This window comes from Muntiacus reevesi, chromosome 3 (assembly GCF_963930625.1).
Source record: "Muntiacus reevesi chromosome 3, mMunRee1.1, whole genome shotgun sequence".
Lineage (NCBI taxonomy): Eukaryota > Metazoa > Chordata > Mammalia > Artiodactyla > Cervidae > Muntiacus > Muntiacus reevesi.
Window position 1 is genome coordinate 64530705 of NC_089251.1, and position 15463 is coordinate 64546167.

Consider the following 15463-nt stretch of genomic DNA (forward strand, 5'->3'; position numbering starts at 1 on the left):
GTGCTAAGAAATACTTTTTCTATGGGCTTTGGGCCTGAAACAGGTGAATGACAAATAGGAATTGGGGGATTTTCTCAAACCAGAGAATGCTCGGAGCCCTGATCACAGGAGCCCTGGGAAAGGGCCAGGACATAAGTGTAGCAGCCAGTCAACAGCCCAAGTAAGGACCAAACTTAGAAGGATAGGGAAACCTATACACTTGAGGGGGGAGCAGCTCCCAAAGGCAGGCTCCCAAGGGCTGAGCACAGACCCCATCCACCCACCCGACTTGGGCTGGCCTGGCCTCAGCAAACAGTCTACCATGACGTTCAAAAGAACACCACATTTACACGGGTATGTGGGTTGCTTTTCAAAGTACTCCACTGCTTAGCAATACAGAAACTGCATTGTAGAATTTCTATATTAAACTTTAAATAAACCCTAAATCCAGCCCCTACAGACACTTAGGTCATCAAACAATTAAGAGGAAGCCTGTAGTGTATTTCATACAATTTTTCTTCATATTGCTTCTCTACACATGCTTTAATTCAATTCATACATCAACACATCACCAGTTTATACAGATTCCATGGCACACAATCCAAAAGACAGTATATAAGTGTTCCATGAGAACTGGAAAAGCAACACGGACCACTGTCTCGCAGTGTACCTCCTACCAGCGTTCTTTCAATCTCTGCATCATCTACCATATCCAAAGAAAGGCCTGGTTCACGTCTTGCTGGCTGCTGTTTCAGATGCTTTAGTCTACAGTCATCTACGAGAAATCAGTTTCCTTTGAAAGAACATTTTCTTCCTTCTGTGGATCCCAGTATATCCGCCTTTGATGCACTTGCAGGTCCTCTTGCATTATTTTCCTCAGTCTGGCCACACTGCAAAAGATTGTCTGATACCTCATATCTTTGTCATCTCTTTTTTACAGTACTTTATTTTGGCTTCTCTCAGAATTGAATTCCTGAAAAGTATGTTACATTTTAGAATAAAGGATACACATTGTTTTGGCATAAATTAGAGGTAAATAATAAAAGTTGATTTTCTAACATTTCCTACACTGGTATTCTCTTTCATCATAATTTTAAAAATTGTGTGAAATATTCTCCATTTATTATATAAAATCCTTTGAAATATTTTAAATATGATTTTTTTAAAAATGTTTACATTAGTTTTTCTGCTCAAGAGCAAATATCCCAAATTCTGGTGATCTTTAGCTGTCATTGGTATCAACTTTGAAAATGCATTTCTTCTCAAATGATACTACCTCATAGATAATACTGCATTTTCAAAAATAAGGCTGTTCATACTTTGGGGCTCTCTTTGAAATGTTGTATTCACAAATTGGATGTAAAGCACAGCTCAGTGATGCTTGAGAGGTACCACAGAAAGCACGGAAGAACAAAAAGCCTGTGCTCACCAGGTGATGAGTGATACCCATCCATATTTCACGTGGGCTCCTCATTATCACTGGATAGAACCAACTCAGTCGTCACTGCATTTCTCTATCTGTTCTGGACCACAGATCCCTTCATTCTGGGGCTTAGTAGTTTTGCATGGTTTTAAGACACACACACACTTTTATTTGTCCTTGGGTTCGGAATGTTCTGGGCTGAAAGGAACTAAACTTTCCAGTGAACAGAGGTTTTTGTATCTGACCAGAGAGAAATCCATAAGCAATCATTACACTCATCTCAATTCTTTTTAAATATGTATACTATTAGGGAAAACGAGTGCTTTTATGTCCATTACATATAATTTTATATAAAGAATAAAAATACACATTAAGGGGACTGCACATTATCTCTCAAAATAGACATAAGCTAACATGGCCCAGACTCGAATGTGAGCCCCATCATATGCATACTTGATGTGATATGAACCTCAAAGTTTTATACACAAGACTGTAGGTTAACTTAAATTGAATAGCTATCTGATGAAATTTCATTAACATTACAACACAATGAGGTAGAATAACCCACAATACACACCTGTAAATAAAAGATCCAATACAGTGTCAAGTTGTAGTTTTAGGGAACTTTCTATCAGAATTAAAAGGGGCACGCCTCTTTTGTGCATACATTACACACACACACACACACACAAACTTTCTCTGGATAAAAAGTCATGGATTTCCAGTGTTCCATCAGGACACTATAAAACTCTTAGAGGAAAACACAGGAAGACCATTCTTTGACATAAATCATAGCAAAATCTGTTTTGACCTACCTCCTAGAGTAATGAAAATAAGAACAAAAATAAACAAATGGGACTTAATGAAACTTAAAAGCCTTTGCACAGCAAAGGAAGCCATAAACACAATGAAAAGACAACCTTCGCAATGGGAGAAAATATTTGCAAACAAAGCAACTGACAAGGGATTAATCTCCAAAACATGCAGATAGCTCATGAAACTCAATATATTTTTTTTAAAAAATCTGCAAAAAATAGGGCTTCCCTGGTGGTCCACTGGTTAGGAATCGGCTTTGCAAATGCAGGGGACACTGGTGCAATCCCTGGCCAGGAGGATCCCACATGCCCTGGAGTAACTAAGCCCAGTGCTTCACGGCTACTGGGCCAGCGCTCCAGAGGCCAGGAGCCGCAACTACTGAAGCCTGAGTGCCCCAGAGCCCGGCTCCAACGAGAGAAGCCACCGCGACAGGAAGCCTGCACACCACAACAAAGCGGAGCCCCTGCTCACCGCAGCTAGAGGAAACCCGCACAAAACAACACCTCGTTGCACTAACAACAAAATTACAAACAGTAAATGCTGGAGAGGACGTGGAGAAAAGAGAACCCTCTCACACCACTGGTGGAAATGTAGATTGATATACCAACTATGGAGAGCAGTCTGGAGAGTCCTTATACTGAGAAAATCAAAATTCAAAAAGACACATGCACCCCAACGTTCACTGAAGCACTATATCCAATAGCAGGTCATGGAGGCAGTCTAAGAATCCATCAGCAGATGAGTGGACAAAGATGTGGTTCCCATACATAGTGCAGTATTAACTCAGCCATAAAAAGGAACGAAATTGGGTCACGTGGATGGACCTAGACACTGTCCACCTGTAATTCTTATACAGACTGATGTCAGAAAGAGAAAAACAAATATTGTATATTAACACATATATGTGGAGTCTAGAAAAATGGTACAGATGAACCTATTTGCAAGGTATGAGTAGAGATGCAGATGTACAGAATGACATGTGGACATGGGGGATAAATTGGGTAATAGGGACTGACTTATATACAATACCATGCGTAAAATAGATAATTAGTGAGAACCTGCTGAATAGCACAGGGAATTCAGCTCAGTGCTCTGCGGTGACCTAGAGGGGTGAGACTGGGGGCAGGGGAAGGCAGTGGGAGGGAGGTCCAAGAGGGAGGGGATATATGTGTATATATACATAACTGATTCAATCTTCCTTTTTAATCAAGCATTTAAGGTTCACAGAGGTTAGGGTTCCGTCCTGGTCCAACAGCTCATTAGGTCAAATCCTAATTCTTGTAATTCCTAGTCGGTGCTTGGTCTAGCATATTCACAGCGACTCCATTAATGACTTGTTTATTAAAAGCGTCCAAAGTCATGGCTGACTATGTCTCACCTTTTAAAAGCAACTTAGTTATGTTTTGCTTATTCTTCACACAATGATAGCTTTTAAAATATAATTTAGGAAAATCTCAACTCACTTGGAAATATATTGACAAACTGTCTTCCTTTGTGAAAGAATATAATTATTTGCCTATATTACATTTATTATTTATATTCTATTTATACTTAGGAAATAGATATTGCCTATATTACATTTATGTTTGTCTACTTTACACTCTGAAGATATAGGTAACTACCAATTATTAAGACACACCAATTTTAATTTTTATTCTAAGTTACACATTTTCCTCAGCAGCAATAGCATGCGTGTGTGCTCAGTAGTGTTCAACTCTGCGGCCCCACTGACTATAGCCCGCCAGGCTCCTCTGTCCATGGCATTATCCTGGCAAGATACTAGAGGGGGTTGCCCTTCCCTCCTCCAGGGGTCCTTCCAGACCTGGGAATCAGACCCGTATCTCTTGGATCTCCTGAAACGGCAGGCAGATTCTTTACCACTGTACCACCTGGGAAGCCCACACAATTCCTCAAGCTACAGCAAAGAAACAAACTGAACATTTAGATTCATAAATGAAAAAATGCCTAACCTCCACTGTAGGAAATGTTGGAACCAAAGATAAGAGGAGGATAGAACATGGTTCAGATGCCTCTCCTCCATCAGTCAGAGGGTCATGATCTCCAGCAGGAAACAGATGAGAATGAGGCTGTGCTCCAATGGGGGTCTCAGCACCTTCACAAGTGTCAACTAGCCATGGTGTCATAACTTATTTTATATCCATATTTCAGTAGCATTTAATTTACTTAATTTAATCCCCAAGTCAAATATGATACAACATTTCCCACCACATTTTTTTTAAAGTTTATTTATTTGGTTGAGCCAGGTCTTCTTTGTGGCACATAGAACCTCAAGTTGTGGCATGCGGGGTCTAGTTCCCAGACCAGGGATTGAACCTGGACACCCTGCACTGGGAGCGCTGAGGCTTAGCCACTTTCCCACCAGGGCAGGCCCTCTACAACTTTCGATAAGACTGTTTTCTTACCCTTAGAAAGGAGCAAGAAAAGGGAAGACTTCCATCTCCACCTTATAAAAATGTTTTCACTCAACTCTGGATTTAAAAAAAAATGAGTAAAGAGCCATTCCTACAGCACAAGGCATCGTCAATTTCTCTTATAGTTCCATCTCAAATTTTCCCTAATATTCCTCCACATTGCTTCTCATTCTTTGACTCTAGCTGATATTACCATACAGCAAAACTTTGTGCTCAGAGCGTCCCATCATTTTTGGTGACAAATTCTGCCACAGACAGGTAACAAAACTGCTACTATTTTTTATGGTGATGACAAATGAAAAACCTTTTTAAAAACACGCCATTGTGACTGAATTACTAACATACCAGTATAGCTATAAAAAGACAACATTGTTGAATATGAATTATTGACACCACAGCACTAATAATTGAGTACCTTTTAAAATCAATAATTATATTAATAAGCTTAATAAGTAGTATAGCTGCGTTTCCTATTGCATTTCTACTTCATCGATTTTCTCTCATTAGAAATAAGATTTCTCATCATGAAGCAGATTCTCAAACAAGAATTCTTAAGCATGAAGGGGGTCACTGAGGAAAGCTATAAATACCCTCTTAGAGAGAGTCCATGTTGCCCTAGAGATTTTTCCTATGAGCTTTACTTTTTTATATTTTCTGACAGAGTTTCGATTTTCCCTTAACCTAGTCTCCATGTATTTAGATTCTCCATCATGACTTTCCTCCATTAATTTACTTTCCATATCTATTTGTCTCTTTTATTCCAATACACCCACACCACTTGTGTAGCACCCATCTGCCCTTTGAAAACTCTATTGAACTATACATCAAAGCTTTTTTCCTTGTGCTTAATTATATAAATCATGGTGATTTAGAGAAAATCATATTCCACAAGCACTGTTTCTCTGGTGGAGGTCTATTTTCTCCCCAAATACGACTAGCAGCAACCAACCCTTAACAGATTTAACTAAACTCTCCTATCAGTAGCACCCCGATTCTACTCAGGTTATGCAACATAAGTAGAGCTGCTATTCATGAAAACAATCTTTTTACACAAGTTACTCCTCAGGAGTGTCACATGCGAATAACAACAGGAGGATACCACCACTCACTTGAAGCCTCCTAGAAAGCATCACTGTGTGTCTCTTTTTGTGCAGTTGTTACTGAATTTTCCTCCTAGAGCAATTACAGCTCAAGAAAAGCCAAATATATTTATGGCCTGATAAAGCAAAAATGATTTGCAAAACATAAAGTCAGAAAAATGTGGAAAGCAGAAAGAGTGACACAATCAATAAATAGCTCCACAGCAAAACAGGAAGAACACAGGAGGCAAATCTACACATCAGAGAGAAGCACCCCCAGCCTCCTCTCTGCCCAGCGCCTGGCAGTCTGCATAAACACACAGGTGAGGGGGCCTTTCTGAGATGTGATGCTGGACCTGGGGTGTGTTGCCATGGAAGTGAGGAGCCCGATTTCCTCAGCTCCAAAGTACCCTCCTCAGCACTTCTGGGAATAGTGACAGCTGCTTTCTTTTGTTCAGAAACAGTTCTAGAAACGACCCCACCCCTTGCCCAGAACACTGAAAGACCACACTGTTTTGAGGCCACATTGCAACCAAATTACATGAGAGGGAGATTTTTCATTTCCATTCCTAAAATTAGCCTCTTGCATGTGCGCTAGCGCAACAGAAATAGAAACACTTGCTGAAAGGGCCCACTCAGTGGCGATCCAAGTTGCCAGTGCCTTTCAAACACACAGCTGAACCCGCAGGGCAGGCACAGGACACTAGGCACCAACACTGATTCTGGAAACTGGCTCTAAAATGTTGGTCTCAAGAGGTGGGTGGTTTGTTCTGGAGGGGGTTTCTGGGGCACAGAGGACATACAATGCTTTCCTAGCAGATGCTGGTGCCAGAGCATTAGAAGAAAAAACAGATTTCCCAGTAAGACTTGTAATAAATGTACTTAATTGACTTTTCAGCAAACTGCTTGTTTCTTGTCTCTAGCCCTCTCCATGATGCAAGATTCAAACTCAACACAAACATGAGAGGGAGATTTTTCATTTCCATGGGTGAAAATAGCTTTAAAAATAATAGTTTTTACCTTATGGTTGTATCTGAAAGGTAACTGATGTCTTTAAAGGATAGTATTTATAATAAAATCATCAGATAAGTAATCATCATCCACTTTAAGATATTTTCTCCTGGTGAACAGACTGCATCTCAGACATAGCACATAAACGCTATCGGTTAGGTCTGGATTAAAAAAACTTTGTGACCATCAAGAAGAGGACAATGGAATGAGTAAAGAGATCCAGGCAAGGGTTTTGAATTTAGGCTAAAATATCAAATGTCTCTGGGATATGCCTCAAAAACCACTACTGCATCTACTAATTTCCCTGCTCACCTGCCTCCCAATCATCTGAACGGAATGACCGTCTCAGATCACAGGCTGTGAAATACCAATTTCTAAGTATGCAGATATGAGTCAGTGTGTTTGTATAATACAATTTTAAGATTCTGAAGTATTTTGGAAATGTGTCAGGAAGGAGAAGACTCTAAAATACGTTTTTCTTTCATTTATGATGGATATTGCAGCCTGAAGAACAGTATTTCCCTGAAAGCAGGAATAAAGACCTAACAAATCTTAGATGGCTACTCAGATCTAATGTTAATTCTTAAGATGGTGGTGGTTTAGTCGCTAAGTTGTGTCTGACTCTTGTGACCCCATGGATGGTAGCCCACCAGGCTCCTCTGTCCGTGGGATTCTCCAGGCAAGAATACTGGACTGGGTTGCCATTTCCTCCTCCAGGGGTTTTTCCTGACCCAGGAATCAAATGTGGGTCTCCTGCATTGCAGGCAGATTCTTTACCGAATGAGCTACGAGGGAAGCCCTTTTCTTGTTGTTTTTTTTTTAAAGATAAATGTTTAAAAAAAGAATTTGACAGTAGGACAAAAATAAATATAGCAGCTTAATTCCAGTGAATTAAGTTAATGGTATGAAATGATTAAAGGCGGCACTGTGTGTACACTAGAAAGCTGAGCAGGCCTACTTCTTGGTCTGGCTCAGTCTGTAATTAGCTGTCTGACCAGCACCATACTCCCAGACTCTGTGAACCTTATATGCCTTTTCTAAAGGAGGGGTTTGTCCAATCTGATAGAAAACTAAGGTTCCAGTCAGACTTGAAAATTTATAACTTTATCCAGAGCAAGCTGTGTTTATGTGTAAATATACATGAAATAGGTATATTCCTTTTAAATTTCATATAAAATTCCTGGGCCTTCTCTGATGGCCCAGTGGTTAAGAATCTGCCTTCCAATGCAGGGAATGCAAGTTTGATCCCTGTTCAGGAACTAAGATCCTACATGCTATGGGACACCCAGTGCAGCCAAAATAATAATAGTAATAATAAATTTTATGCAACTACAACTTTATACCATCTTGGGTCCTTTAGTTACAAATGGCTATGTATGACCTTGTGGGTAAATCTACCTTATTGGATTTGAAAGTTAATGTAATTTCATAGACAGCAGCTACATTTATTTAAGTAACACATACTTTTCATTTAGAGTTCATATCATATTAAGTGGGCTTCCCTGATAGCTCAGTTGGTAAAGACTCTGTCTGCAACACAGGAGTCCCCGGTTCAATTCCTGGGTCAGGAAGAATCCCTGAAGAAGGGATAAGCTACCCACTCCAGTATTCTGGCCTGGAGAATTCCATGGACTGTATAGTCCATGGGGTTGCAAAGAGTCAGACATGGCTAAGCAACTTTCACCATATTAAGTCTATACATAGTGGAGTTGATAGACCAGTCTGAACAGTTTTATCATTATATGTATTATAAGAAGGTAGATGCAATCATTTGAAACATTTTTAAACATAATTTGTTAAAAATGTTGTTAGTTTATGTGTTCAAGGAAGAATATCCCAGGTCCACATTATTTTTAATGACCATTTATGCCAACTTTCAGAAATGCATTTTCAAGGTTTACCCATGTTGTCTTGTATGGCAGGATTTCCTTCCTTTTTATTTTTTTTTATTTATTTTTTTTTTAATTTTTATTATTTTTTTTATTTTTTATTTTTCAGTGGGTTTTGTCATACATTGATATGAATCAGCCATAGAGTTACACGTATTCCCCATCCCGGTCCCCCATCCCACCTCCCTCTCCACCCGATTCCTCTGGGTCTTCCCAGCCCAACAGGCCTGAGCACTTGACTCTTGCATCCCACCTGGGCTGGTGGTCTGTTTCACCACAGATAATATACATGCTGTTCTTTCAAAACATCCCACCCTCCCCTTCTCTCACAGAGTTCAAAAGTCTGTTCTGTACTTCTGTGTCTCTTCTTCTGCCCTGCATATAGGGCCATCGTTACCATCTTTCTAAATTCCGTATATATGTGTTAGTATACTGTAATGTTCTTTATCTTTCTAGCTTACTTCACTCTGTATAATGGGCTCTGGTTTCATCCATCTCGTTAGAACTGATTCAAATGAATTCTTTTTAACGGCTGAGTAATATTCCATGGTGTATATGTACCACAGCTTCCTTATCCATTTGTCTGCTGATGGGCATCTAGGTTGCTTCCATGTCCTGCCTATTATAAACAGTGCTGCGATGAACATTGGGGTGCACGTGTCTCTTTCAGATCTGGATTCCTCGGTGTGTATGCCCAGAAGTGGTATTGCTGGGTCATATGGCAGTTCTATTTCCAGTTTTTTAAGAAATCTCCACACTGTTTTCCATAGTGGCTGTACTAGTTTGCATTCCCACCAACAGTGTAAGAGGTTTCCCTTTTCTCCACACCCTCTCCAGCATTTATTGCTTGTAGACTTTTGGATAGCAGCCATCCTGACTGGCGTGTAATGGTACCTCATTGTGGTTTTGATTTGCATTTCTCTGATAATGAGTGATGTTGAGCATCTTTTCATGTGTTTGTTAGCCATCCTTCCTTTTTAAAAGGCTGAATAATGATCTATTGTATATTTATACCACATTTTCATTATCTTTTCACATGCTGATGGATATTTAAAGTTGCTTCCATATCTTGGCTATTGTTAATAGTGCTGCAATAGACACAAGAGTGCTAATCTCTCTTTGAGATCCTAATTTCAACTATTTTGGGTAAATTGTCTGGAAGTGGGATTGCTGGATCAAATGGTAATATTATGGCAGGAGAAAGAAGCCACTCACAAAAGGACCAACATCATATCACTTCACTTACATGATGAGGTATCTAACACAGTCAGACTCATCGGAAGCAAAAAAATAGAATGGTAGCCGCCAGGAGTTGGTGGGGGGAGGGAAGAGATGAAAAGTCACTAAATCTACATGTGTAAAATTTTCAATACACAAGGTAATTTCTGAAGATCTAAAGTACAATGTTGTGCCAATAGGTAATAAGACTGCATTATATACTGAAAAATCTATTGAGAGTAGACCTCATGTTGTCTTCCTCACAAAATTTTAATAACAGTATAAAAAAGCATTTTCTTTTCAAATAATACCTAGCAAAGAATAATAATGCATTTTCTGAAATTAATGAGACTGTTCTTACTTTAGGACACCTTTGAAATACTGTGTTAACAAACCAGACTTCCAGTTCAGCTTAGTTGTCCTCGGAGGATGCTGCAAAGGCTGAGGCAGAGCAAAGAATTCTGTGCTTACTAGTGATGACCTCCACAGCAGCCGTACTGACATTTCATCCACGCCTCCTGTGAGCTCCTCTTCACCACCAGACAGAACCAAACTGAATCTTCACTACATTTTTCTATTTTATAAAAAATCCTTCATTCTGGGACCTGGTAACTTTGCATGGGTGGAACACTGAACCCAAGCTTTAATTACACTTAGGCATATGAAATATAAGAGCTAGGAGAAACCTTGTCATTTACATATTAGGAAATGGAAGCCTTTGCAACTACTCCGAGAAAAATCCACAAGCATTTATGACACTCATCCTGGTTAGTTGTATTTCTAGAGCAAAGTTGTGACTTTCTGTTCATTATATACAATTTTATATAAAGAATAAAAGTAGGCATTAAAGAGATTCCTTCATCCAGGAAAGGTTTTATGTAATTTAGTCTAAATACTCAACCAACAGCAAGGAACCTTGCTACAGCCACAAAAGGTATCTGATACACTTGGAATTCCAATTGTCCACTATATTCTTATTCCTGCTTATCCAAAGACAAGTGGACTTTTTTTTTTACAAACTTGGGAATTAAAAAAATAATACATTCTAATCAAGGCACAGTGAGCAAGTTCTTATAATTGAAAATCAAGTGTTCAGATACTGATACTAATTTATACAGGGATGTCAGCTTGTCACATTGAACTGACCTTGCAAATCAGCTCACATCATGCAGTCAGAGATTGTTTCTGAAGGGAAATTTCATGATTAAACATCTAAGAATAAGTTACATATGTCTGTGTTATTTAGTCCAAGTCAAAGACTTCTACAAGGATTCAGTTGACATGATTCCCACTGCTCTGAGGTCCATTTACTATATTCCATCCTCAGATCTGATCTACTGTCCATGTTTTCAGTTTTTTTTGTTCATTTTGTTCATTTTTTGCTCACCAATTTCACTTCAATTCAGTATTTATACAAGTAGTTGCAAATGGTGATTCTGTCATACCTATCTTAGCTATAAATGTAGGCAACACTCTCAAGTACAGAATTTTAAAATGAATAATATTTTTGATATTTTTGAACTGAGTCAGATTATATTCATTACATAAGTCCAACAGAGTATTGCAAACAATAGATCTTCTCTGCATTAAAGTACTTTAGACACAGAAAAAGCTGAATTCTAAAAAAAATTATTTTTCCTTCTTAACATCCATCACTGAAATCAGCAAGAATCTGACAATAATTGACAACATCTTTTTTCTTTCTGAAAAGTACATATGATAATGGTGCCTCCCACATTAATAACATCCCAGGTTCAATAAAATATGGGGTTCTTAGCCCTTTCTTGTAGAGAAAACCAAACCCAAGACCAACAGCAATCTTCTTTGATGAAAAACAGCAATGCACTTAAAATTATATGAATTTGTAAAAAATAAGTAATAGCGTCTATTCTTAACTACACAAATACTTAAATACACATGTACATATCAGGTATAGTTGAGGACTCTTCTGATTCCCCTTCAAGACCTCTAAAACTCACTTTCACAGATTTTAAAAAATCAATTTTATAATTATTTTCCCATTTGTTTGTACCTCTTTTTCAATAAGACAGCACACATGCATATACCCAATACTTGGTGTAAATTTCAATTCCCACTCAGAGTAAAAGCAAGAAACACATCTCTTTTTCCCTCTCTTTTCGTCACTTACATTCCCAGTTGCCTCAGAGATGGTATAACATGTATAAGATAAGCTAAGCACATTTTTTAGGTTTCTTGGAGCAGAGAAGTTAGATGCTTTCAGTGCAGGTATTAGCACAGTCATACCCTGAATCCAATATAAAAAGGAAAATGGCAAAGAAATTTTAAAAATAAAAAGTATAAAAGAACAAGAGAAAAAACTCTACCAGTAGTATTTTATTTCATAATGCAAATAAACCTTTCTGTCATGAGCATTGACATCTGTACAGTTTGAGAAGGGTGAGAAATAGACTCATTTCATTTAATCTCCAATGACTGACCAATAAAAGAAAGAAAGAGACATTCCTACAAGAAGTACCTCACAGCCTAAACCATCATCAGCAAGCAAAACTAGTTTAAAAGCAAGGTTTAAAAGACCTAAACAGCTTTCCAAAGTCTTTGGTTAATTATTTGTATTAATGTTTATATATCTTCTCCTGAATTATAAACACTCTTTGCCTTGACATTTAAATTGTTTACTATTAGAGGTTTAATTTTCTCTTAGTCACTGATGAAAAAGAAAGAGTCACCAGAATGTAGAAAGAACACTAGTGACTAAATGTTGAGAAAATTCTTTTTTATGAAATACTAAAATACATTACTGTTTACCTGTCTGTCAAGAAAACCAAGTCAGAATTAGCAGATTTGTTCAACTCTTCAACAGAACATTTCCCAAGAACCATGACCTCAACCAACATCATTCCAAGATAAACAGCCCATGGAAAAAAGTAAAATATACTTTTAAGTAAAATATATGGTAAGACCTTAAATCCCATAAAAGGTACCATTTTATATTCATCCAGGAAAAGAAATTAAGCCCCAAGATAAAAACTATCAATTACTGCCATTTCTTTGTTGCACTCAAAGTGTTCAATTATATCACAAAAAATTTTAGGAAGTACTCATTTAGTTAAAATATGAAATCTTCAAACTACCTGTAGCTCTCCCTAGCTCATACATTAGCACATTTTCCACCGAAATAAAGTCCCTTCCCTATGTTCAACAACAACATGCATGACAGATGTGAGCAGGACCATCAAAGCACTTTCTACCCTTGTTTTCTCTTTCTTCTTCCTTACAAAATGGTATGACATTCTTATTTTAGACATATGTGCCTTTTAGTATCATGCTTAAGAATCTGGACAATATGATGATTCATTATGAAAAGCAGTCATGCTGTACATTGATGAATGACTATTGACAAAATGATGTCTATCATTTAAAGGAGAAAATGTAATTGAGACTTTAAATTCCAAATAAAATACTATAACTCAAATGACACTGACTAGCTGTGAGCTTCTAGAAGTCACCCACCTGGGGCAGCATGCGATTTTCTTCCTCCAGCTGTCTTACTCTTGCCTCCAGCTGCCTAACATAGGACAAGGTTGATTCTAAAATTGAAAAGAAAGAACTCACATTATCCACACAGGTCTTGTTTGGTACACTGTCAGGCTACTTCTGGTTCCATTTATTTAAATCAGGTAGTGACTACTTAGTCTGATATTTAGAAAAAAATATCTCTCCCCAGAAAAACTATAACAGAAGCCATTAAAACTCTAAACGGTTTGAACAACTGCACAATGTTAAAGGAGAATCAGAGAAATACATAGGTGGTAAGATCGTAGGCGTCTGTACACCATGCAGCCTTCAGAACATTAGACATTTTGAAGATAGTTATTGCCCCTTTTCTACTTATTTTGTGTATTTTGAGCTTTCCCATACATAAGCCTTCTTGTAACATTCATTATAACCAAGCTAAATTACAAGGTCTTTTAAAAAATTGAAAATAAAATATTTTGAATACCCAGCTGCCTTCATTTTCTCAATAAACTTTTCAAATATTAAGAGGAATGATTTGTTCTTCTCACAAATCTATAGACACCTATGACCGAATCTAGAGAACAGCTACAAAAGGGTTAAGTAATAAAGCTAGTCTCAATTTTTAACTTGATTTTGGCTCAAGTTTTTCCCTATTTAGATAAATCAGGGCAGACTTGAAATTTGTTGTTTTCCTTTCTTCAACAAGCTCAGGTGTGTGCTGACAGCTCAGAATCATGTTAGTGTCTGTTCTATAGTGAAACTCTAGATTTTATAGCTTTACATTATGAAAATGTGATCCACATGTGGAAGAAGGTGGAGTTTCATTCTGAGCAACCATTTGACAGCAATGCTTCTTCATTAAACTGAAAATAATCCAGAACACAGCATCATACTGCAACATACCTGGAATTTATTCCTTAGCCAAGAGCAAACATACTTCAGGTATAGTGAAATGTACCTGACCAAAGAATCCCTCCAGAGCACACTTACACTATTAATATTGAAGCAACAGATCCTCACTACATGTTCTTCAGTCTCAAAAATACAAAAGAGTAAGAGGCAAGGCCAAGTTGGTAGTGGATTTAAGAGGACAGCATTGGAAGCCCCTGATAGTCTGCACTTAGAATGACTATGTGTGCAAATGAATACTTTGACCTGAAATTCGTCATGGAAACTCTCTAATTTTTATATGAAAATTGGTTATATGAACCCAGTTCCATTTTGTGACCTCCAAAGCAACAAAATAACATTTTATTTTCTTAAAACACATAAGAAACTTCAGTACTTAATTCACAACTAAAAATTAAACTCACCCCTAACTGGTTTATAGCCTGTCTTTTTTCATAAATGTTTGCAGAAGTCCCCATCACTAACATTAACAGAACCATCCACTGATCTCACACCAATGGTGATGACTTGCCTTGAGCATTTCTCAACAAGACAGAAGAAACACAAGGCAGAGGAAACTGGTGACATTTGCTAGAAATATGTTCTCATTCTTTTTTAGCTCAATGAAATGTTATGTGTTTGCCTTACGGACTTCAAGAGGGGAAAAAGTGTGGTATAAATGAATAACAAACTTACTGATTTCATGAATCTGTTTTACTCTAGCAAATGAATAAGTGATTTGCTGATCATCAAAATGTGAATGTATAACAGATTCCCTGATTTACACAGTTCTACAAGCTCCCCTCTCTTAAAAATAAAAAAAAAAAAACAACTTAATAAATGCCATTGAAGTGAAAAGGTGCTCAGAAACAGTCTATGTAAACCATGAACAGATACAATCCTTTTATACTTTGTTCACAATTTATACCCTATCTTTATTGTACTTACTGCACTATCCTTAAGGCTAGGGTACTGAAAGGAACTATACAGAGTGATTTAGGTGACAGTTGAAATGCTACTGAATTTTAACTCAATAACTATCTTCAGTCGCTTTAATCTATTTCTCTTCTTTAAATCTTTGTAGTTTACATATCTGATGACTCCATTAAGTTTCTACTTACATTACGAAAGGCATATCATGTCAATCCCCAAAAATGGGAAATTCCTGAATTTGGAAAACATTCCTTAACTGCAATTTTTACTGTCAAGTTACAACAGATGAATTCTAAA

General features: G+C 37.6%; 1 protein-coding gene across 3 annotated transcripts in view; it reads right to left on the reverse strand.

Annotated features, from left to right (window-relative positions):
• CCDC85A (coiled-coil domain containing 85A) overlaps nt 1-15463 on the reverse strand; it is a 208679-nt gene that overhangs the window by 35195 nt on the left and 158021 nt on the right. For 2 of the 3 annotated variants that reach the window (XM_065929245.1, XM_065929247.1), the window contains exon 3: nt 13340-13416. The exons of the other annotated variant lie outside the window; for it this stretch is intronic. In XM_065929245.1, coding sequence (XP_065785317.1) covers nt 13340-13416 — 77 coding nt within the window. The remainder of the gene's footprint in view (nt 1-13339; nt 13417-15463) is intronic. 3 annotated transcript variants of the gene reach the window in all.